This window comes from Vicia villosa, linkage group LG4 (genome assembly GCF_029867415.1).
Source record: "Vicia villosa cultivar HV-30 ecotype Madison, WI linkage group LG4, Vvil1.0, whole genome shotgun sequence".
In the NCBI taxonomy this organism is placed as follows: Eukaryota; Viridiplantae; Streptophyta; class Magnoliopsida; order Fabales; family Fabaceae; genus Vicia; species Vicia villosa.
In genome coordinates, this window is record NC_081183.1 from 168,843,461 (window position 1) to 168,868,978 (window position 25,518).

Sequence of the window (25,518 nt, forward strand, 5' to 3'; positions counted from 1 at the left end):
GGATCAATCTAGTCAATCCTGCAAGTAACAGAAATAATAATCATTCTGAAAGACTAGCGCTTGTTGACGAATTTCCACCGTAAACAGACATATCATTAAATAAAATGTTATATTAATAAATTTGATCTCAAATTAACAAGAAAATTCAAATTTTAAAAATAAAAATAAAATAGAGAGACGAAAAAATCAAATGGAGATCAAGACTATAAAAAATTAAAATAGAAGGATAAAGTTGTTATTAATCCTAATAATAATAAGTATATATAATGTATTTTTGAAGGCTTAATTTAATCTTCTAAAATTGATTGAACCTTTTTTAAAACTTTTTTAAAAATGATTGATCAAACATTATCTTTTATCAATCATTTTAAAAAATATTTAATTTTTATTATATTATAAACTAAAAATTTATCTAAATTTAAAAATATTAATTTATCAACTTTTAATAATAAATTTATAAGTGGTAAAAATTTTAATTAATTTTGACATTTAAGAATTTGAACTGAATTGAATTCAATAGACTTGCATCCTAAGATAATTAAGAAGGTAAAATTAAAATATTTTATAAGATTTGGTATTACATGATAGATTTACGTGAAAAGATTTATGAGAAAAAGAATCATTCACAAAATAAAAGAAAGGATAAATATAACAAAATTCCAATCCGTATAGAAACCGTATAAAAAAAGTACTTAAAATTTTAACTAACTGATATGTAGTCAAAACTAATATTTAATAAGATTTGATAAAAAAATATTTATAACTGATATTTAGCCAAATCTAATAATTAAGAAAATAAACGAATGAAAACTAACTAACCGGATATTTGTGAGAAAAAAGATTTGATTCATGAAAAATTAATTTTAGAAAAAAGATTTGATAAAACAAACTAAATTAAGTAGCCGTTGAATAATTTAGTATAAATAAATCTAGAGTTAATCAGTTTTACACTTATGATACTCAGTTAACCTTTCTTTCCTCTGTGTGACTTTGAAGATCAACTCTTGAACCACACAATGGCTCTCTCCAAGATTCATCTTTCACTTTCATCATCCCCATCTTCGTCTAATCTCTCTTCTTCCATTACTAATGATGCTGATCATCTTACACTTGGTTCTCCTTCTTTCCTAATTAGTACTGATACCGGTGATCTTGCTTCTCTTTCTTGTGGAACATACAAACGGAAATGCCGACAACAAGAAACCAACAACATTTCATCATTGTTGGATTTGTCTTCATATCCCAATGAAACCAATGTTTGTCTCCACCTATCTCTTTCTTTTTGTAATTGCATCCAAATTGCCAAGAAGCAGAAACTTGCTCTCCAAGAAACTAATCTTGATGCTGCTGGAACAAGTTCTGATTCTTCATCCAATAGTGATGATCCGTGGAAAATCAAGAAGGTGCTCACAGCAAGTGATCTTGGCAACAATAGCAGACTTTTGTTGAAGAAAGAACTGGCTAAAAAATGGGTGGTTCCTTTTGTGGATAAATTAGCTGAAGCTGAAAAAGATGGAGTCAAAGTTCCAGTGTTTGATGTTGACACTCAAAGTCTCCATTCTCTTGTTTTCAAGATATGGCCTTCCAATGGAAGCCATGTTTTTATCGATACATGGAACAAGGATTTTGTAGCTAAAAGGAACTTAAAGGCTGGAGATGAAATTGGTCTTAAATGGGATAAAGACAAGAAGAAATTTGTTTTTTCTGTTCTTTGTAGGGGTTCATCACAGCAGATATAGTTTGTTAATCTCTTAAGTTTTAGGACTTTTCATTATTTCTATAAAACATCAAAGATTTGTATCTTGATGTTACTATTTAGGGACTCGGTCATTATCTTTATGATTTGATATGTGTTGACAACAATATTTAGTTTAATGAATATATTATTATTTTTGAAGTTTCAATTCAGTTTCAGTATATTTCATTATTGTCATGTATGGTTTTCGTTTGTGTTCCAATTGATGAGAAAGAGCAATGTGGTAATGGTATATAGTCTTAGGAACAGTTTATCAATATCAAAATCAGTTGAATATGCTGTTACATGATGAAGTAAATACTAGCCCCAAATCTGCATAAGTGTCGATCAAAAGTCCCCTTGAGATAACTTGAATAATAAGGAAGGCATTTGTGTTCTATTTCAGAACTCTCACAGAGAAGTTACATTTAGTCATGCAGAAATTTATCACGCTCCCACGCGCGATTATTCACCATCACTTCAAAGTTGGAAGTTGTTGGAGCAATTTAATCCAAGCAGCTAAATTCCTATGACATTGAATTGACATAGTCCACTCCTCTTACTTCAATTTTGGTTAAGGGAACTGCTTCAGGACTTAAAGTTCAGCAAATAGAATTTGCAAGTCATTTCATACAAATTGAAAGAGGTGTTTGGATCAACCGACATTGTTACATATGGAAATCCAGTCGTTGGCGCTCACAATTGGGTGACATAGTTACAAATGGAAATCCAGTCTTTAGTTAACCTTTGGCTTTTGTTCATAATAGCTAAGCATGTTTATATTCTTATGCTATTGTAACCTCCTTATCCAGAAACAATGATGAAGTCATATGCTGTATTTCTAAAAGTGAACGGTATATTGATATTTGAGAATACTACAAATTTCACTCAAACTTGAATAATAAGAAAAAAAAATAAAATATCACGAGTACGGTACGTGTACCCGATACCGGTACTTCTCCATTTTAGAAGTACCCATGCTTCAGAAATTGTATATAAATATAAATGTTTTAAAAGTCGGATCGGTCATCAAACTGACGAGAATATTGAATCACTAATTTATTGGTAAAACAATTGAGTTATTGGTCGAACTGCATGACTAAACCAGATAACTCGGTTGAATAAACGGTTCTCTATAACAAAACTATATATTTACTAAATCGATTAAACCGAATCACTCGGTCACCAAATTTTAAAATTTTAAAATATCATAATGACACATGTCCATTCTTTAAATTCAAATTTTAAATATAATCATCACACGCAACCAAATAATACAAAATACAAATCTAAATGAATTTTGAACTATGACTAATGGCAAATAAGTGAAGGTTGTTTCTAATAAGTTTTGAATAAAGTCTAACTATATTTTTTTGAAAAAATTATCAAAACGACGTTGTTTTGTCTGAAAAAAGAAAAACATGCATTTAACCTTCTGTTTTTCAAAACTATTGATTAATCGGTTTCTACCAATTTTGACCTGATTTGTCTGATTACCATCGGTTCAATAGCATACTCGGTCCAACAATTAGATTAGACTTATGACTCCTCCGATTCATCTTCGTGGTTGGTGCTTCCATCTTGATGTTTACTCCGCACTTATCAAAGTTTTTCTTTATGCCTCTCTACATCAGATAGAAGCCTAAGAATTTGTCGACCCTAACTCCAAAGATGCATTTCTTTGGGTTAAGCCTCATATTGTATTGTCGAACCCGCTAGAACCCCCTAGCCAAGTCTTCATCATGATGCTCTTCTTTTGTTGAATTTGATGATTATGTTACCCATGTAGACTTCTACGGTTTTGTCTATTTCTTCTTCAAAAAAATGGTTCATCATCCTCTTGTATGTCGCTCTCGTACTTTTCAAGTCAAAGGATACGACATTGTATTAATAGTTAGCTCGCTCTATCATGAAGACACTTTTGTCCCTGTCCGCCTCGTACTAGTGTTTCTAGTTATAGCCAGAATACGTGTCCATGAACAATAACAATTTGCAGTCATCAGAGTAGTCTAATAATTTTTCAATGTTCGGGAGTGAATATGAGTCTTTTCGAAAAGCTCAATTGAGGTTGGTGTAGTCAAAGCACATTCTCCACTTCTATAATGCTTTCTTGACTAATTCAAAATTGGATAACCATATACTTTACTTCAAAAATAAAGTTGATTTTGAGTAGGCGTTGGACTGTGCTCATTTGTGTTCATGGTTGCTTTGACCTTTATAGGGGATTGTCGTTTCCTTGGTTGAGCTACTTACTGGACAAGAGGTAGATATCTAATTAATGATAGGCCACTTCGAGATATCTAATTAGCTCACATATGAATTGAGCTTGTTGGATTCTTATCAAGTTATACCACTTCGAGGTATCCGTCTGGGATCGACGTTGGAGCTTTGCTTTGGTCCCCGATGGTGAGCTAAGTTAGTCACTTGGTAGGATTTCGTCTTTATGTAAGTCGATGTCAATCATGCAGATGGTGAACATACCTGTCTTCTGCCTTTTCTTTTTGGGAGCGAGAGTGCTTGCTTGAGGGTTCAATATCGTTGTGTATCATGCGAGCTCCATATAAATCTGTCAGGATGATGACTGGTTTGCCGAAGTCATTGTGATATTTCATCTTCAGATGGGACAACATCGCATCTAGCGTTACGAGGAGAGATCTTTCTAAAACGCAATTGTAGACGCTACCACAAAGGATTATTAAGAAATACACATCAACGATCTTTTCATTATTCCATTTTCCAAAAGAAAGTGGTAATTCTCCGGCTTCGCAAGGGTGAGTGGAGGAATCATTCTATGGCATGATATCTTGATCTCGTAACCCTAGTTTTATAAAGACAATGGTGTACACAACATCACAAGAACTCATGTCGTCAATAAATCCCTAACTCAAAATGGCTAGCTTTAATGGTTGTCACAACCAATGGAAGCATCACATTGGAAATCCCGTTCACCTTTTCGATATCTCGAAACCATAAGATAGGTATATCTTCTCCCTTCCTTCTTGTTGCCACCAGCGATCTTAAAAAGCCTTGTGTGAAACATTTTTCTCTTACTCTTTGATCCATTGTTGATCGAAGAGAAGGTGAGGTGAAAGGATGATTCAGAGGTTGATGAACCTCTAGTGATTCTGGCAATTGGATCGCAGATCATCATCGTCTTCGATATCAGAAGGATTTAATCGTAGAAATTCCTAAGAATCAAAAGTTGATTCTCACACATGATGTCATTGTTCCATATTGGACCTGAGATGGTAGATATGAAAGAGTGAGCTAAACTGAATCGACTACGAGAACTTTCCAATATGACACGTGAAATGGACTTGCAAAGTTAGCACTCCAACACTCAAGTATTAGGGTTTAGACTTCCGATATGCTTTTTTAAATACCGCCTTCAATCCTCCACAAAAGATTATTTTACCAGCTTCATGTGGTTGTAACATGCTGGTTGAAAGAGTTTCAAACTAATAGAAGAAGACATATAGATTGACTCGTATAAAATAATACAAGCTTATTTAAATAAAAGATTTGGACCCTTTAGACACATATGTTGCCGATTAACAGGTACTCCACATCATATAAAAAATTACTAGAGCCACAAAAAGTTGTTATCAAGTATAAGCATAATTTCTTACTCATTTTAAGAATTTACAAGTTCAGAGTGAAATGACCATCATTAGCACCTAGGAAACTAGAATAAATTGATAAGAGGCAACAACAAAATATCAATATTTTGCTAGCTATTATTGATGTAATATATTAAGTAAAAGAACAAGTGATTGATAACTCCCACATAAATCTGAATGAGATTTATTAAACCGATCCATGATGTGACAAAATTGATACCATACCATGCTCATTGAGATAGCAAATATCTAATTAGATATGGTACTAAATTGATCTATCTCCTTACTTAAAGTTCAGGCATGCCCCTTCCTGTTTTAGCATCGTATGTCTTCTCATACACATGCTCCATTGGAGTATCTTTGGGACCAGCTGTCAAAAATTGATTATCAAACAGGTTAATTATAGTAGACTCTGTAGGGTTTCTGAAAAAAAATGCTTAAATCTATCTTTCAGAACTAACAAAGCATCGGTTTCCTACTAAGTTTACACACTTAAAAGTTAAAACAGCGGAGGAAATAGCTCAAGGGAATGAGACTGGAACATGAGAATCAGTTCACATCAATTACATCTGCACTGAACCGAGATTTTGACTCAATTAACTACACAACTTTCATCAATGCAAATCACTCAATACATTGGTGTTAAACTAGAAAGCACAATACTAGAAAAGAATTCACGTGTTGGAAGGGTCAGTGAATTGCTAGCTGCATTTTACAATTTTCTACGACCAAACCAATACATAAGATAACACCAGAATAATTAAATAAATCATAGCATTTTATTATGTTTCCAATGACTCATGGCATAAACTTTTTGAAGTATCAATTTTCTATCTCAATTTAAGATTTGGTTTTATATTAATTTCATACTAACATTCATGTGGTAAATTATTCCCAGTATCCCCGTGTTTGAGTCATATTGTATACATGTCTCATATTGTATTGGTGCTACATTTTACAAATGTAGATCTGTACTTGAGTTTCTATGTGCAGGATATATATATATATATATATATATATATATATATATATATATATATATATATATATATATATATATATATATATATATATATAGAAGCAAGGTTTGTGACACAATGGAACGGAACTCAATTAATCTTACACCTTGTCTGATCAACACTATGACATGAAAAAATACTTAAAGAATCTGATGACTATGCTTTTCAAACAACAGCTTCTCATATCTGTTAAAATAGTTTCTACCTACATTTCAATTTTTGTAGAAGCTCCCACATTCAACCTCTTCATAGAAGTCTGGAAGCTAATAAGAACTTTCTACTAAGTGAAAAACCATAAACTTACTTTAATTGAGTCTCATAAGTTAGAAGCTAATCCAAGCTAGGCCTTACTCTATTTGCACCCAACTTTTCCAAGGTTTTCTTTTATGTTGTGAAAACTAACTAACCAATTATAATTATGCATTCCAACAAAAGGAGTAACTTTAAAAGATGTCTATAAGGTGTAAGGCTGTTCTGCGTTTTCAATGACAAGCAAGACAACAAGTTTATGGTTAACTATACATGTCTATTTTTCAGTTTAAAAAACTACGCATGTCTACAAATACTGGCCAAAAAAGAGAAAAGGTACATCGTTGGAATTAAATGAGATAAATAAACTATAACTATAGTTTAGTTTAATCAATGAGTCATACGCTCATGAAACTAGTTAGTGACTAGTTGCTATCTCTAGTCTAGTTTATTTATATACGCTACACTACTGGCTCTTTGTACATGCCTTTCAAATGTCAATCCAAGTTTGTTCTCAGTTTCTCATTTGTTATGATGAAAAAAAAAGGTATGATTTTATGATACTTACCGACGGAAGGTCTTGGTGTAGTTCTAATTTTTAGGATTTCAGGACGAGGAATAATGGAGCCAGAAGCTCCTATTCCCCTGGACACTCTGACTTTGGTACCATCTTCAAGATACTTAGTTCCAACCTTGCAAGGCTTCCTGCATAAGTAAAGGTTACTTTGATTAATGTTATCTATCTCCAATCTCAGATTAACCAATCACAAGTTCAAATTGCGAAGAAATGTACATACCCTGTGACTGGATCAAGAACTTGCACATTGGAGGCATGAAGCGGGGCTTCAACTGTAAAGATACCCCCTTCATGACCTTGCCCTTGCTTGATATGCTTCTTTACCTGTAAAAACAAGTGGGAAATAAATCCAGGAAATTAACACCATAACAATTGAGATTCTTCAGGTTGTGATGATGTGTAACCAGATTTTTGCCTTCAACAATGACACGATTCTGAGAGCGAACAACACGCTTAATAACCCCGGTCTCGCCCTTATCTTTGCCCCTTATAATCATAACCTATTACAAATGAATACATGATGAGAAAGAGGTTATAGAGAAATAAAGAATGAGTTAGGGTTTGAGCTTACATTATCCCCTCTCACAACTTTCCAATGCCTAATGAGCTTCTCAGCTGCTTTCCAACCCATTTCACGATAACCCTACTCTCTAAAAACACAAGAAAACAAGGTTACACTTCGATAACAACTCAACTTGCAAGTAAAATATGCACTGAAACGTGGCCAGCAGAAGCGCGATAGAGGCGGTGCGGAAGGGAGCGGCCGCTGGCCGCTACAGTGTTATCAGTGCGGCGTGCACACAACGAGAACAACACGGCGCGTGAAGCTGCCATGGCTGAGTAGAAGGAGGAGGGATGGCGAAGAAGAAATGAAAAATCACAATACGAACCAGCGAGCGACGTGTCCTTGAATTAAAATGTCGGTTGCAAATTTTGCTAGGTTAAACGAAACTCAAACTTTACAGAGTCACGTGATCTAATAAAATATATAAAAGTTTTGGATGAATACGTGACTTCGACTCGACTAAGACCATGTGCAATGGGTCTTTTGAGTTTGAACTCAACATGCAAAATCCTCTCCAATGGGTATTGAGAGAGGTGTTGAGTGTGTGCTGGATGAGAGAGGTGTTGAGAAAACTCAACACAATTGAGGCTGACGCAGGGGACACGTGGCAGCAGATGAATGGCTGAATCATAAAATTAAATAAGAATATGAAAATAATAAGTGGTGGGGTAGGGTGTTGAGTGAAAAACCATTGGAGAGGGTAAAAGTTGAATGAGTGTTGAGTTATTAGGTGGAAGAAAGAGAAAATGATGTGGAGTGCTGGGAGTTGAAAAAGTGGGTGTTGAGTGTTGAAACCATTGTACATGGTCTAAGAGATCCGCTTATTGTAGGTGGTGGTTAGACATTGTGTTGCATTGAAATGCTCGAGACATAGTAAGGGTGTTAACAAAGATATAAGTATGTAGATGACATGCTTGAGAGATAGTATAGTGGAGTGTCGCGGTTTGGTTTGAATTGATTTTGAGGTAAGAATTTATTCAATTCAAGGATAAATTTACTTGGAGTTTAGTTTGATTATGGATGATTGATTAAATAAAATCGGATTGATCTGATCCGATCCAATTTCAAGCGGTTTATTTTGGATCGACTTTTGGATATGTCTTGTCGATTTTGTCTTTGAATTTGTTGGAAGCACCATTCTTCTTTCATGCTTGAGCCTATCGTTCCTGTATCGAATCTTGAACCACTCTCCTTTCGACAATTTTAATCTCATGCGCCTCTAATGAACCTACCAAATCTTCCAATTTTAGGTTTCTAAGATTGTTGAATTCTTGAAGAGCTACAATAACGTGATCTAAGTAAGAGGTCAACGTACGCATTGTTGAGAATAATAAGTCAAGTGTGAGTTGGAGTCCCACATTGATTATAAATGTGGAGAGTTGAACATTTATAAGTTGGAGAACTCATACACATATCACCTTAAAGTTTTTGGTGAATATGTGGTGTCTCTCTCACTTGTGTGTTGCTCTTGGCTCAAGGGATTGACTTATTAAGAGAGAGTGTTGAGAATAATAAGTCAAGTACCTTAAGGTCTCCTCGAACATTACTTTCTTAACTATCATCTTATTAGTTATGGTTTCACCATAACCCTTTATGAGATGGACGAGATTATGCACGTTCGACACATATCAAGCAATCTTTTCATATTCTCTCGTCTGCAGCAATTCATACTGTCATCGCAAAGTTTACAATTCGACAACTTTGACTTTCTCGCCTCCTTCATAGTACTTGACAAAAATATCTCATGCCTCCTTCGCCGATTCAGCACTAGAGATCTTGTCGAAATTCGCCGAATCTATCGCCGATTGAATGCAATATGCAGCTTCGCCTCCTTGTGTGCAGTTTTTTGCACGTCAGTTGCATTTTGAGCAAGCTCAAGAATGCCATTTTTCATGAAAACCGGACAAGGACTTCATCTGCTTGCTCCATCGGTTCTAATTTTTGCCATCAAGAATGGGAAAAGAATTCGGAATTTCGTTAGTACTATTCATCCTTGCAGCGATTGATTCACGTTCCCTGGAAACACGACTACTAACGTAAAGTTCTTGAAAACACGATCAAGAACACGAATTAGTGAGGAGTAAATATAAGAGAGAATAAGGATTGATATTATTGAATTGTATATACTGAATTACAAACTATGTCTATTTATATACATTAAATACGTTAATAAATCTTAATTAGACTTGGACTTGGATTACTCAATTTAAATTATATCTAATATCTAACCAAGCGTTTGGCCTCGAATGACAAACGAGTCTTTGCAAAGGACGACATTTGGGAAATATCAAATTCGATTCCTGATAGAAACAACATTTAACCAGTGCACATGTCTCCGTAGCACAAGCCAGATTAGTCGATCTACTGTGTTGATCGAAACCGGTGCGAAAGAAAAAAAAAATATATCTAATATCTCAACAAAAATCAGATATGAAGTGGGATACAGGAATACGATAGAGATGACCATGGAAAGCGTACTCCTACGCTATGTTTTAGAGCATATGTCCACAACAGTGTTCAATGAGAAATCAAGGTGTTAGAAAAAAAAAAGGGTATTTCTTGCTATTTTGAATAAGCTTTTGCTGAAAAACAAAATTGAATCATCACAACAAAAGATTTGATTTTTCGGTTCATCATAGCTGTTGATTGCATTTTTCAGTGTCTTGAAAACTTAAGTTGTATGTATGCTGCTTGTAAATATCATTACTCTTAATTTTTCCAACTATTTTTCTTCCACTGTGTTTTTCTTTCTTTATTTGATTCTTCAAAATAGTCCTAATTCCATTCAAATAGCAATAGAAGAAAATTAACATGTAAAAACTACAAAACTGTACATTGAAAATAAAGCTGGTTCAACAGTAAAATTGTAACACTCTAAAGAAGCATGATAATGTTTAAGCCTAGTTAATTAGTCACGATGACTTTGTGTTTTTTTGCTTGTTCTTTTCAGAAGACTTCATCTTTGAATGAAGATCAGTCCATGTATAATTAGATGGAATTGTAAACAGGTCTTGTGCTGTACTATAGGATTCAGCAGCAGCAGCAGCAGATGAATTCGACTGAGAAGGTGTTCTTATCCATTGAAACCACGACGACGATGGTTGTGCTGGTGGATTCTCTAAATCAGCAGAAGTAGGACTTGATGGAGCTGATTCAAATTCATCTACTTTTGGCAATTCTTCAAACTTTGTAAACGTAACCAAAACTTTAACCGGTGAAACCACAGGAATCGCAATCTGAATTTGCAAATATGATGAAATTAATTTTCAGTCATGTATATGATATCTATATTAGTCTTCATCTGAGATTCAGTCTTTTTCGCTTCGATTCGTAAAAAAAAGGTAAAAACAAAAACGCTAACAAAAGAAGAGCAAAAAAGTAACAATCACCTTGACAGGAAAAGTATCCTTAGGAAGTTTTGTCGTAAGGAGTTCTCTAACACGACGAACGGCTTTAACTTTTTCCGCAAGAATGTCAAGCAAAGGCAAAAACTCTTCAATTTTCAAAGGAAAATTTTGCGAAAGCCAAAGTACCGGCATCATGCCTCTCTTATACTCAGTATCACCACTTTCCTCCTTGACACTAGCACTACTACTAGTGCTAGCAGAGTTTGTAGAAGGCACTTTCGTAGTTTTCGCCTTGAGATGATGATCTTTTTCTTTATGTCCACTAGACTTCCCTTTTTTCCCTTTCTTAGCATTATTTTCTTCTGAATAATTGAATTCAGCTTCTTCTAATTGCTTTCTTTCATCATCTGTCAACATATCTTCAAGCTTTTCATTTTGCTTTTCCTTGGGAGGTAACTTTGGTGCCTGAGGTTGAGCACCAGGAACCTTTTTGGATTTTATAGATAAAACCACATTTTGCATATCATAAACCTTACTTTTCCATGGCCCTACACTTTCTTTTCTCTCCTTTCTCCTCCATGTTATCTGTGGAACAAGAAGTGATTGACTCACATCAATTGCAACTCTCACCACTTTAGCCTCAGTTGATTTCTTAGCCAAATATTGTTTCATCTCTCTTTCATCTGGCTTTGAAGGCCTAGATAAATAAGGAACAACAACCTCTTTTTTCTCGTGCGAAACCAAACACATAAAACCTGGTTGCATTCTCTCATCATCCGATTCATCACCAATGAAAATAACACTTTGATCTGATCTTTTGATTCTCAAACCATCAAAACCAGCCAATGTCATATCAGCTCTCATATTAGCCCCTCTTTTCCAAATCTTGTAAGTATCCGAAGGCGCGATCCTCGAGATAAACGGTATCACAGAACTCTCGAAATGGAAAGTAATCTCCATATAAAAGTCCCTCATCCTCCTCATAGTCGCGAAGTAACGAGGAAACCTTCGGTACCATTTTTCGTCCATTTCGTTATAAGAATACTGGATCATAGTAAATGCTATTTTGTCTTGTTTTCTTATGATGGCTTCTCTAAGAGCACTCCAACCTTCATTGTTCTTCAATCTGTTATTTGCACCAGCAGCCATAAGCATTTCAGCCGCGACAACATCGCCGAGTTTTACAGCCAAGTGAAGAGGGGTGTCACCATTCAACACATCTCTTCTATCTACAACTGCTGAAATTTTTGCAGCTTTTCCATCCTCAGCTATTGATGCAGCCTCAGTTTTTATGTCATAAGGATTACCAAGCTTTGGTAAACCTTCAAGTATCTCCTTGAGATTAGCATAATCTTTCAATATTATGGCTTTGTGCACAGGACTATGAGCATATGCTGACACATTAATGCCTGACATGCCTCAAATCAAGAGGATGATTAATTAAACATGTAAATTAAATTTCATCAAAATCATGTATCATGCATAATGGTTCTCTAATGGAAAACTCAAGAAAGAGAAAGGTGAAAAAAATGTGAAGATTGAAAATGTCATAGAAAAAATAGAAAAATAATAATGGGAGATAGAGATAGTTGGAGGCAAAAGGCTTAAAAATAGGAAAATGATTATTTTAGACAAACATATGTGTGACATTGGTTTGTCTACATTAGAGATTGAGGGGAATTTTAAGAGCCCTTTATTAGTTACTTTGTTATATTTGTAAAACTGAACTTTTAGGATTCAATAGAAGAAACTATTTTGACTGTTTTTTGTTAAAACTTTTTTCTAAGAATAAAAATATGTGTTATAAAAAAATGAACTACTTTAAAAATTATTTAAAAAAATACAGTAAAACTATATGTAAAATTAGGGTGGGTGCAGTAGTTAACAACTTTTAAAAATGGTATGTAAAAGGGGTTAGCCTAAATTTAAAAGATGCACTTTAGCGTAAATCAATTTCATATTTCATACTGATAAGTTATTAAATAAAAAAAATTCACACATGCAGAGCCATTTGAAGATCTTGGACGTTTTATTTACAATTTAACAATGACAAAATAGATAGAGTTCCGTCAATTGATTTAGTGGTAATTGACACTCGACTTGATTTGATAGAGAGGATCAAGGTTTGATTCCCATAACTACAATCAGGAGAGAGCTGAAATTACTTTATGCCAGAACTGACACTCAAACTAGATTAGCCGCGTGTTTGGTTATGCGGTGAAAAAAATTGATTCTGAGTGAATTGATTATGTAAAATTGATTCTGGATAAAAGTGAGTTAAAAGTAAAGTGATTCATGTTTGGAGAAATTTTTGCAAAAGTGAGTTGAACAATAAATTCCAGTGTAAAAATCACGTTTGATCAAAAGCTACAAATCCTAGCTTCATGTAAAATCAATTCTGTAAAGCATAATCAATTCTGCTCGAGATCAACCAAACACGTCAAAATCATTTCTAGACATCCATAATCAATTCTAAATGTCTCAAACATGAAACCAAACATAGAGTAGGTGGTCCAGTTTAACGAAATTTGAAAATTATTTTATAAGATACATGAGGAATTGTAAGTAAGTTTTCTCTTTTTTTATTACATCAATCTTAATTTGATCTACCTCAATGTTTCTAGAAGAAATTATGTGTTCTAAGACAGTCTATCTCATTACCATAAAATGACATTTTCCCAATCTTAAATTAGATTTGTCTCAATGCATCTTTTCAATACAACATCCAAATTTTCAAACAAAAATTCAAAGTCTTACCGAAAATTGAAAAATCATTCATAAATACCTCTGTTGAGTTTTCAATCATATTAGAAAAAAAACGTGCACCTTTGTAATATGACATGATCATTACAAAGTCCAAACGACATCCTTATGTATGCAAAGACTCTAGGGCATTGAAATTCGGTCGGTCGATGGAGATTTTGTATGGAGACAAAGTGTTCATCACCATATATTTTACTTTTACGATCTTCGTATTTCCCCCTTTTCCAAAGGTAGTTTGAGTGGTGGCACACCCTAGGACCTGCACTTGCTCTTTTGAGAAATCAAGCAATGAGTCTCTAAAATGTTAGAGAAGCTCGCGGTTCATCTTCAATCCTTTGAAAGCACCCTAGTAGAGAAAGTCGGTCGAACTACTGGATCCACCAATACTCGTTTGACGTTTCAGTCATGAATTTGGAGGTTGATTACCATGGGATCATCCTCATGGGAGACAATTCCTTCTGCGTCTATACTGGATAAAATTATTTCCTATCTTTGGAATGATTTTTCTATGGGTGGTGCTCTGGAGATTTGCATCAACTGTCAATTGAACTATTTCTTAGAGGAGTTGGATTCTCCGCCTCCTGCGAAGCCTCCAGTAATTGTGTTCAAAGTGTGACACGGTCTGTCAGGCTCGTGTCCTTCCTTAATACTCTGGCTTCTTCAGGGAAGGGGGTTGGCTTCTCTTTATGGTGAGGTCCTCCTTTTTAAGTTATAAACATTTCCCTGCATGTACCTATACAGGAAACTTCCTTGAATCAACTTTCCATTCTCTCATTTTAGACGATGAAAGACATCAGTATGGTGACCTCATATCACGTGATACTCGAACAATTTATTTAGGTCATTTCCCAAGGAATCTCCATTATGAGCATGAGACTCACGAATTATTTTGGTGTGGCAGACATTTTGTAGGATCCGTTATTTCCTAGTATTTTGGGGATTGGAGCATTCAAGGGGCTTTCAGGAGAGCTTGAAAGTAACTTTCGCACAATACCAATATCACATTCTGATTTTTTCGGTGTTTGGTTGGCTCCAATAATTTACCAATTCGCTTCAGCGTGTCTCTGGTTCTTTTCTTTGCATTACTTTCTTCTCCTTTGATGTAGCACTCCACCCTAGCCATGATATCTTTCATCGAGGATGCCGAATTTTATGCTAGAGACTCATCGAAGGGTCCCCACCTTTAGACCGTTATTAAAAGCCCTCAACAACATCTCCTGGCTCGGATGGGCGACCTTGATGGTTCTTCGTTAAAACGCGCCAAATAATCTCTTAAGGACTCTGTATATCCTTGGCGAACATTAAAAATGGTGGAAACCTTCCTATGTTTTTTAGTCAATAACTGATGGATCATCTTTTTCGTTAGGTCATGATAACTAGTTATGGAGAGGAGAACCTTGGGAGGCTCGTGTACCATCGAAGGGTTGCTTTCTTCATTGTTTTAGTCATCAATTTGCATTTGAGTCATTCACTCAGATAATGGCCATTTGCATATTGATATATAGGTTGTGCTCATGAGAATCACTTTTACCACCGTACATTGCCAAGGAAGGCGTTTTGAAGTTTTATAAGGCATGTGCATCCCAAATTTCTCTCGCTAAAGGTAGAGGATCCACTGGGTCTTCCTAATATTTGACTATCTGTTGCAGTTGTTGTTGTTGTTGTAGGTCTCTTATGTTGTCTTGTAGTGTCTCGTTCTAGCGATATAGTTCCTCCATAGCAACGAGCATCTCCACAATGGTAGTTTTGTCACTGTCAGTGGTGACTAGGGTCACCTTTAACATCAAGGGACGATAATGGGCTGGCGTTTGAATATGGTCGTGTGCCCATGATAATTTTACTAAACCTTGCGGTGGGCGTCAAATGTACTCATTAAGTACACTAATTTAATAACTCTTTCGATGTTAAAGCAATCAGAGTCACAATGTATCTGAGTATGAATGGTATAAAAAGTGTGTGTTTTCCCCTCGTATCCTTTTTATAATGGTCTTGGTTTGCTCCCCCATAAAGCTCATTAATTAAAAGTGTGTGTTTTTTATTCGTATCCTTTTTACCGTGGTCTTGGTTTACTCATCATTAAAGTTCATTGATTGACCTTTAAGACTTGTGTTTCCTTATTCGCATCAGAGCAGTTAATGAGGAATTAAGTCTCCTACTTCTTTGTCTGAGTCCAACTGTTTATGACTATTTACACTTCATAAATGCTCTACATTTATGACTATTTACACTTCTTAAATGCGCTCTCCATTTATAGCTATTTACACTTCTTAAATGCTTTGTCATGGTCTGTAAAAGATATTAATCGAAAAAGAGATATATTAAACTTAGACCGGTTTGATCGATCCGGACCATTAAAATTGACCCGACTTGGTCCTACCTTGCGGATGGTTCAAAACAAGAGTGAGCTATGTTAAGTACGAATTCAGATCTGGACCATTAAAATTGACCCGACTTGGTCCTACCTTGCGGATGGTTCAAAACAAGAGTGAGCTATGTTAAGTACGAATTCAGACCCGACCCAGATCATCGGAATGTCCAGAATTAAGATTGATGCTTTAGCTAGCTATTATTTCTAAGATCTCCGTTAGAACTCGCATGCACAATAGTTTTTTTTTTTTAATAAGCAATTTGTACCTAACGGGTTTCGAACCTGAGACCTTGAGAGGAGCACACTCTCAAGACCCAAGCGTTTCATCGCTAGATCACACACACGCACACTCGCATGCACAATAGTTAAAAACTAAAACTTTACAGTATTCAACTCCACTTTAAGATGAATAAAGTATTGAGACATAATCATAGTAATGTTAGGACAGTTGTCTTACTGAAACATCAAATTCCACTAGAAAAACCATTGACTTCAAATCCAGCCTTAACTGAAATTCCACTAGAAGTTAATGCTTTCTCTAGTGAATGATTTTTCTAGTAACAAAGCTTCTCACATTTAACAAAAATGACAATTTAGAGCTCCAACTTCAAATGATTAGAAAGGGAAAAAAATTTAAAAAATAATAATAATTCAATTAAAAAATGATAATAAAACAAGTTATGATAAATTCTATTGTAAAAAAAAAGTAAGATAAATCCCAAACATAGAAAACAATATCTTCAATATATTTACAACATCAATAAAATCAAGGGGAATCGTTATAATTATTGTAATAATCAAATGCACATGAATTCAAACTCTAATCATGATGATGAAAGTTGCTCAATGTGATTGCAACATTACTTGAGTTATATTGGTTTGCACATACATATATTGAAACACAGTCAACAAATCCATGGTGTAAACTTGAAAACTCCAGCAATGTTTCATTCCTTGCATATGGTGCAGCACAATATCATTGTTTATGACTTTTCCCTTTCTTTGATTTGTTCTTTTCTTGCATCTTTTTCTTCTTTTCTTCAGCAGTCACCCAAGTATAATCCGGAGGAATTGCAAATGGGTCTGGAGTATTTTCTATCCTACTACTGCTGGAACCTGCCGCAGATGAACTAGGGCGGTATGGAGCCTTTATCCACTGAAACCAAGATGATGCCGGTAAATTTGTTGCTGTAGGGCTCTCTTCGCCGGACGCAGATGGACTTGACGGTGGCGTGGCAAATTCATCTAATGGCTGTAGTTCTTCAAATTTTGTAAAGGTGACCAATACTCTAATGGTGGGAACCACGGGAATTGCAACCTGAATGCGCAAACAGGAGCAATGAGTTTAAAATCGTTTATAAAGAAAGATATGGGAAAACATATAAGAGATAAAAAGTCACAAAAGAGGGTAAACACTTTGATGTTTTTTAATCTACTTAAACGCAGCAAAAAATACAACAAATAAACATAATAGAGTTTGATAAACATACATCAGTTTTTATCGATTGCAAAAAATGCATACAGAGAAAAGCACAAATGAAACTCTTAATCGGTGCATAGTACATCAACCCATCTAGAAACTAAATGAGAATTCTTATTCCCAAGAACCAAATAAGAATCAGGAGTCTAGAGAAATTTCTTGAATTGAAAATGTTCTTGCACCTAACTCGAAAGTCACTAAAGGGTGGCTGAAAACAAAATTCAATCACAAAGGCAAGATAAACATAATTATAATGTTTCTGACAAAACCTCATACCTATACTTTTGTTCAGACAAACTCAACCCCGGTTGGTTAGGGACATGAATAAGGTTAACTTTCAATTGTTTTATTTATTTATTTGTAGCTGTAATTACATAAAATGTATTGATAAATTACAAGATATACTACAATGTGGTATTAATTGAATAGAGTAGCCTATATTTGCTGTACAAGTCTTTAGAAATTTATTTAATGAGTAACAGAGCAAGAAGCTACTGAACCAAGGAAAAGAAAGGTGATACTCTAGCAATATTTCAGCATTACAGCCGGGAGCAACAAATCAAAAAGATATTGCTTCTAAATCAAAGTGACACTGATACAACAAAATTATTTGTTGCTAATGTAGTAAGCTCTTAACTTTTCAATCCATGCAAAACTTTTGGTTTTGTCAAAATGAGATAGTTTGCGTATATTCTAAAATTAGTTCCAAAACAATACCAACATACACCTAAGATACATGAACATTCACATTCACTGACATGGCAATTCAATTGTAAAACATTACTAAGTCTCAGAAAACAAATGTTTTTTATGTTTCCAACATTCCCCTTTTGATAAGTTGAAAGAAAGGATTATATATAATCACAAGTAATAGAAAATGAGACAGGAATAATGCAAAAATAAATACAAAATACAAATATCACGATTATAAGATTTATCTTTTGAATCATTTAGGATTACTTGACTATTAAATTGAAGGTAGTTAAATATTGCTATATAATGAATATTGATTATTTGTAGACTTGAATTTGAGATTGAATTGAACGTAAATATTCTATCGTCAACTCAGATCTATCCCAAGCATGATGCACCTACTCTTCTATTCCGTTCCCCACAGTACTCCTATCTTCTCCCTTACTCCTTTTACCCCTACATGTTTCACACATCCTTAGGCCACCACATGGCATGCATGCTACAGCGTAAGTACAGTAAACAAGCAAGAATGTAGTGTATACTGTAAAGCGATATAAAAGAAAACAAAATAGGTACGGTACGAGTTTAATAACTAGACATATTCTCAGAATATTCATATTTTAGCAACAGGTATTAAATTGAAGATGATGAGCAAGCACTGACCTTAACAGGAAAAGTTCCCATTGGAAGTTTTGTTGTGAGGAGTTCTCTTAATCGCCGAATGGCTTTAACTTTGTTTGCAACAATGTCTAGCAATGGCAAGAGTTCTTCAATTTTTAATGGAAAGTTTGGGGAAAGCCAAAGAATAGGCCTCAACCCTTTCTTATATTCATTTTCACGACTTCCATCCTTGTGACGATTTCTGCTATCAGAATTTGCAGAAGAAGCTTTGGCCTCTTTTTTCCTCCGCTGATCATCACCCCTCAAAACTACCTCAACGGAATGTCTTCCTGGCTTAATCTGACTTGTCGAAGGAGAATCTCCCAACAAATCGCTAACCTTTTCTTCTACGCAAAGAGAATTTCTTGGTGGTGCAAACTTTTTCGATGCTATTTCATGTTTAGAATCCTTTTTTCTCTCCATCCACCAAACCATCCTTTCTTTTCCTGCTTATTTTCTCCACTAGTGCTACCGCTCGCATCTTCAATAGGAATATCCCTAAAGCTTTGACGATGTGAAATGACCACCTCATCGCTATCATTGTTCTGTTCTGATGAATCCAACTTAAGAGCATCCTCCAACTGTCTTCTTTCGTCTTCAGTCAAAATATCATTAAGTTCTTCGCTCTCAGTTTCATTTCCATTGCAAGTCGAGAATAACTCGTCATCCGTCATAGCTCCAGGAACTCCTCTAGATTTTATACTTACAACAACATTGTGCATATCATACACCTTTGCTTTCCAAGGTCCTACCATTTCTGTTTTCTCCTGCCGCCTCCAAGTCAACTGAGGCAAAAGAACTGCCTGAGTAACATCAATCCCGGGCCTAAATATATTTGTTTTAGACATTGCAGCCACTTCTTGCTGAACCTCTTCGTCGTTTGCCGCAAAGGCCGCATCATCTAGAGCATTCAGCACCTCTTTTTTCCTTGTGTGAGATCATGCAGAGTGATCCAGGCTGGACTTTCCCATCCTCCGAACCATCACCAAGAAAAAGAACACTTTGATCTGATCTCTGAATTCTAAAACCGTCAAAACCAGCCAAAGTCATGTCAGCCCTTAAATTCGCACCCCTTTTCCAAATCTTGTAAGTATCCGAAGGTGCAATCCTCGAAATGAAAGGAATCACAGAACTCTCGAAATTGAATGTAATCTCCATATAAAAGTCTCTCATCCTTCGCATGGTCGCTACCAAACGAGGCAACCTCCTACACCATTTCGCCCAAGCCAGAGGCTGATAATGCTTAATTATAATCTTAGCAATACGCTCCTCCCGACAGCAAATAGCTTCTTGAAGAGCACTCCACCCTTGTTCATTCTGCAAACTCCAATCCGCACCAACAACCATAAGCATTTCCGCCGCCACTTCGTCCCCCAATTTCACAGCCAAGTGAAGAGGAGTATCACGATTCGGCACATCACGCCTATCAATCACAGCCGATATCGCATCCGCCTTCTCCTCCTCTAAATTCGAAACAGCCTCCGAACGAATCTCCGCCACATTACACAGCTTAGGTAAACCCCCAAGTATCCTCTTAAGTTCACCATAATCCTTCAAAATTACAGCCTTATGAACAGGACTATGACCAAACTTTTGCAACATCAATCCCTGCCATAACCCAATAGCACAAGGGATAGATGGATGCAATGGAATAGAAAACACCAACCCACACTAACAACCACAATTACAAATACACACAAGTACCATCAAAAATCAAAACTTTTCCCAATTGGGGCACCACAAACATGCACAAACAATCCAATCAGCACTGAAAAGTGAAAACCCTTGGACAACACAACACAACAGAATGGTCCCTATCCCTATATCCATTAGAAATAGAAAAAACCCCCAATTAGAATCAGAATGAAAAAAGCAAGAAAGAAAGAAAAGCATGTTGTGGGGTCAAAGATGAAGCATTGAAAAAGATTGTATAGTAAGTTACTAACCTTGTTCCTTTGTTGGAATGATTAAAGAGAAATCGAAATAAAACCCCACCACTAACGTTAGAAGTAGGAAACAAAAAGGGATCCTTGTGATCCAATCCAGATCAGACAAGCATGGAGAGAACATGCAAATCAAAAAATTCTATAATAAAATAATCATGAGTTTATATAAAATAAACAGAATCAGAAAACACAGGACACAAGAAAGAAAGTGTAAAGAGTTTGGGAGAATAGTGAATAAAGGAATAGAGAGAGAGAGAGAGAGAGAGAGGAGAGAGAGAGAGAGAGAGAGAGAGAGGAGAGAGAGAGAGAGAGAGAGAGAGAGAGAGAGAGAGAGAGAGAGAGAGAGAGAGAGAGAGAGAGAGAGAGAGAGAGAGAGAGAGAGAGAGAGAGAGAGAGAGAGAGAGAGAGAGAGAGAGAGAGGGTACAAAGAAAGGAAAAGAGAGAGAAAGTTGTTTATGTTGTAAAAGGTATATCTAAAAATGGATATAAAGAATTCAAAGGGGTAATAGGGAGTTTAAAATGAAATTGAGATGAAAAGAAAAGAATATCATGATGGTGGAGTGAGTCAAGGTCTACAAAATCATGTCGTGTGCGTCTATAAGACCTTGTGGAAGGATTTTCTAAGTCATATATAATATTCTAAGCCTTCAAATTTGAAAAAGAATATTATCTTTTTTATTTCAATTAAATTTATTTTTTTAGTAATTAGAAAAGACATTTGTGATTGTGAAAATTATCAGGAAAGTACCTACCAATTGTGTGCGCGGGTTATTCATCACACTTCAACAGATGTCTCTTGTTATAAATGCGATGCATGACACTTTTAGAGATCGTCCTAAGATCATGCAAGTTTTGAGCCGTTTCAATTGTTCATCTCACGTTTATTTTTATGAGGATGACATGTATAGTGGATGAAAATTAATGAGGTTGTCAATCATGGCTCTTTGTTTCTCATTTGTTTTGGATGATCTAGAAATCTTGTATCGAAGAATTCTTCGAAGACAACAGTCACTCCATTCTAAAATGGAATCTTCACTCTAGTACGCTCCATTCTACTTCATATTATTCTACTCCTTTCTAAATATTGTTGAATAACTTTCAATCTTTTGAATACATTAAATTTGAATATTATATGAACAACTGCAGAAATTAATCTTTCAAGTCGAGGAGGACCGCTACAATGGGTGACAAAACTCTCCCCAAGAGAATTTAACATTATTGTCTGTCCAAGACTGAACTTGAATTTAAAACATGTGATTAAGTCAAAAAATCTCATCCAACTACTCTTGAATATTTAAATTTGAATGTTAATATTAATAGAATTTTTAAATTTGAAAAAATATATATTTTTATTTGAATTAAATATATTTTTTAGTTATCATTATCTTAAACTTGGTTCTTAATTAATGTAAACATTCTTTCAGTTATTTAATTATTTAAAAAAGACATTTTTTTAATATTTCAATAAGAATTAAAAGTATATAGTTTTTAAAAAATGTATATTTAAAATAACTAACAAGAAAACATATTTACAAAAAATTGTCACACAAAAAAAAATTCAAATAACAATTTTTTTTCAAGAAAAAATATGTAACCACTTTGTAAAAAAAAACGTCACACGGAAGAAGCGCCACACTATGTGGCGCATGTATTAAAATTAAATAGGAGGTGCCACAGTGCATAGCGCATGCACTTAAATTTTAAGAGGAGACGTCATTCAGTGTGGTTATTCTGTTGTTATAAAAACAACTGAGTAGCCACATTAAATGAACCTCCTTTTAAAATTTAAGTGCATGCGCCACACTGCATGGTATGGTAAAGGTGCATGCGCTATGTAGTGTGACACCTCCTCTTTAGTATCAAAGCATGTGCCACACGGAGTGACATCTCTTCAGTGCGACAAATTTTTTTTAAAGTGGTTACTTTGATTTTTTTTTTTTTAAAGAGTTTATTTCTTGAAAAAAAGTGATCATTTACACACACAAAAAAATCGAGCTAAATATTAAATCCTTTTAATTTTTGTTTGCTTATAAAAATAATTAAGAGCAATAAAATTCACCAAAAGATACTATAAATAATTTTAGATCAATAAGTTTTTATATGTAGTAACATGTTTTACCTAATTAAGGGGAGAAATGTGATGATAAGAAAGGAAAGGGATTTGTAACTTTTGGCGATGAACTTTTATGTGGGAATAAAAAGTGATGTTGGATAAGAAGAAGGCAGAGGAAAAGTGAGCAGAGAAGGAAGGGTCCATTTGATAGAAATGATGAAATGGAAAAGGGTAAGATATGCATGTGATCCACAAAAGTAGGTGCCTTCTTTACTATTTTCCTACGGTAAATAACTATGTAGGATTCAATAAATATAAGTGGAAATGTTTTTTTGTTCTACTCTTTAATAATATATAAATCTGTATTCAACATTTTTTTTCATGAGAAAAAAAAAAACATTACATTCTATTAAAGAACATCTCTGCAACATCTTTGATAACAACTTTAACTTTAATTGTTCATGCACCATCACAAAAAATTTCATGTGATTAGCTTCTAGCTTCACAATAATGTCGACGCAAGAGTCTATTTCTTTAAAAATGTAGTGAATAGATATGTTTCAATTTTTAACTTGATAACTTCAAATTAACTCTCTAAAAGATTAACACAATGACAAAATTGTGATGTTTCTTTATCCACCAACTAAACACATGGATGGAATAAAAAAATGAAATTTTTATTAATTAATCGAATTTTGTAGAAACATCTTGTCTAGGCCAAGTTGGATTAATTGTCATCTTGTCAGTAGTTTGATTAGTCATTTGTTTATCATTATTGTATTCATTTATACACGCATACTCAATTGTGTAATTATCATTTGTAAAACCCTTTTAAACTTCCGCTCCCACACATTTTCTAAACCTTTAACTTTTTAAAACCTTTTTTGAAAATGATTATAGGAGAAGATCTATTCAAAACACACAAACCACTCATCCCCTCTAAACTATTTAACTCTCATACTTAATCCAACATTTATCTTTTTGGTGCACTGTTTTTGGGGTAATGAGTTGTGTAATTGGAGTTTTACCCTTATTGTTAGGAGTAGTGGTTTACTTTTGTCTATCTAATATAGATTGAAGGAGTCTTCTATTTTCTCTTTCTTCGGTGCGAGTTTCTTAAGATTTTTACTAGTTGAAGTGTTACGAAGTCTACTTTCTATGTGGTTTATGTCGGGTTTCCTTAGAGTTTATATTGGTTGGAGTGTCACCCAGTGTGTTTGTTATACGATTCATGTTTATTCTAGTTGTAGCCTAACCGAGATGAAAGTTTTGTGGGTTGATCTGGTTTAGAGTAGATTTACCCTAAAGGTGAGGTGTGACGAGTTATGGGAGACTTTATTTTAGTGTGACCAATAGCCAAAAGGGTTGGTGTTATAGGACCTTTAGATGTGGTGAGGGATGTTGAAAGTGTTAATTCCTAAAGTTTATTGCTCGGATGAAGTTGTTGGATTTTCCACTATAATGGAGGAAGTTTACATGGTTCTAACCTAATAAGAGAGTGACTAGTAGGTTGGACATATTTCTTGTTTCTAAAGGTTGGTGTGGCTAATGAGGTGTGTTCCAGAACCAGAACCAGGATTGTTGGTGCAGGTTCTTGATGTAGTGGTATAAGCTATTGTAGTGCAGTTGTACTAGGTGAACCTATAATTTTAGTATTTCAATGTCCAAATCAGTTTGTGAATGATGGGGATATTGTGAATTATGAAGTAGAAATTGTGAGAAAGTTTGAAAAATGTTGAAACAGGAGTATGCTCACAAACTTTGTTTTGTTAACTACTCTGAAATGATAAAAGAAAAGGAGAGGGAGTCTTGCCGCGAATACTTAAACAAATGCGTATGAATTTCAATCTGCGTAGAAAATTCAGACATTGAAATCCTATTTTTTTTAATGTATTTTTGCGTGGTTTCGATATTGGACATATGTGTGGTGTGTTGAGGCGGGTCCAAATTTTAATATCTGAAATATATTAATCCAAATTCTAAAATAAATTTTTTTGGCTTAACTGCAACTTTAGTCCCCCTATTTTATCTTTTTCTTGATTTTGATCCTCTATTTTAAAAACCACTATTTTAGTCTCCATTTTAAGTATTCTGTATAATTTTCGTCCCCCTATTTTGCTTTTTTCTGCAAAATTAGTCCCTAATTTTGCTTCTTATTCAACAGAAAACTCAAGAGGGGGACCAAAATCGTGATTTTAAAAATGAGGGGACTAAAATCGAAAGAAAGACAAAATAGGAGGATCAAAGTTATAATTAAGCCAAAAAAATTTAACATTTGTTGTAGAAATATTTTGAATATTTTTGCCGGAGTGTGAGCAAGACACGAGATGTAATCAACAATCTCCAAATGGAAATAGATTTGTTGATACAATATTCAAGGTGTTCACCAGTTAGGACAACATTGTGACAGGCTAGATTGCAATGGTCATATGTATATGATTTG

The 25,518-nt window shown here is 34.7% G+C and overlaps 3 protein-coding genes and 1 pseudogene across 3 annotated transcripts; 1 reads left to right on the forward strand and 3 right to left on the reverse strand.

Annotated features, from left to right (window-relative positions):
* The first annotated feature begins 1,016 nt into the window (after positions 1-1,016).
* Positions 1,017-1,739, forward strand: LOC131598287 (uncharacterized). Its single transcript, XM_058870903.1, has one exon. It carries the CDS (start codon positions 1,017-1,019, stop codon positions 1,737-1,739), a length of 723 nt encoding a protein of 240 aa, XP_058726886.1.
* Positions 1,740-4,486: 2,747 nt separating this feature from the next.
* LOC131600223 (uncharacterized) lies at positions 4,487-8,213 on the reverse strand. The gene is made up of 6 exons (XM_058872414.1): positions 8,091-8,213; positions 7,772-7,850; positions 7,605-7,700; positions 7,421-7,524; positions 7,192-7,328; positions 4,487-5,725 (listed from the first exon to the last, which is right to left on the reverse strand). The coding sequence occupies exons 2-6, from the start codon at positions 7,829-7,831 to the stop codon at positions 5,643-5,645; spliced, it is 480 nt and encodes a 159-aa protein (XP_058728397.1). The 5' UTR covers positions 7,832-7,850; positions 8,091-8,213; the 3' UTR covers positions 4,487-5,642.
* A 2,246-nt stretch (positions 8,214-10,459) lies between these two features.
* LOC131600224 (uncharacterized) lies at positions 10,460-12,652 on the reverse strand. The gene is made up of 2 exons (XM_058872415.1): positions 11,155-12,652; positions 10,460-11,001 (listed from the first exon to the last, which is right to left on the reverse strand). The coding sequence occupies exons 1-2, from the start codon at positions 12,526-12,528 to the stop codon at positions 10,678-10,680; spliced, it is 1,698 nt and encodes a 565-aa protein (XP_058728398.1). The 5' UTR covers positions 12,529-12,652; the 3' UTR covers positions 10,460-10,677.
* A 4,289-nt stretch (positions 12,653-16,941) lies between these two features.
* LOC131595846 (uncharacterized) lies at positions 16,942-20,747 on the reverse strand (annotated as a pseudogene).
* Positions 20,748-25,518: the final 4,771 nt, after the last annotated feature.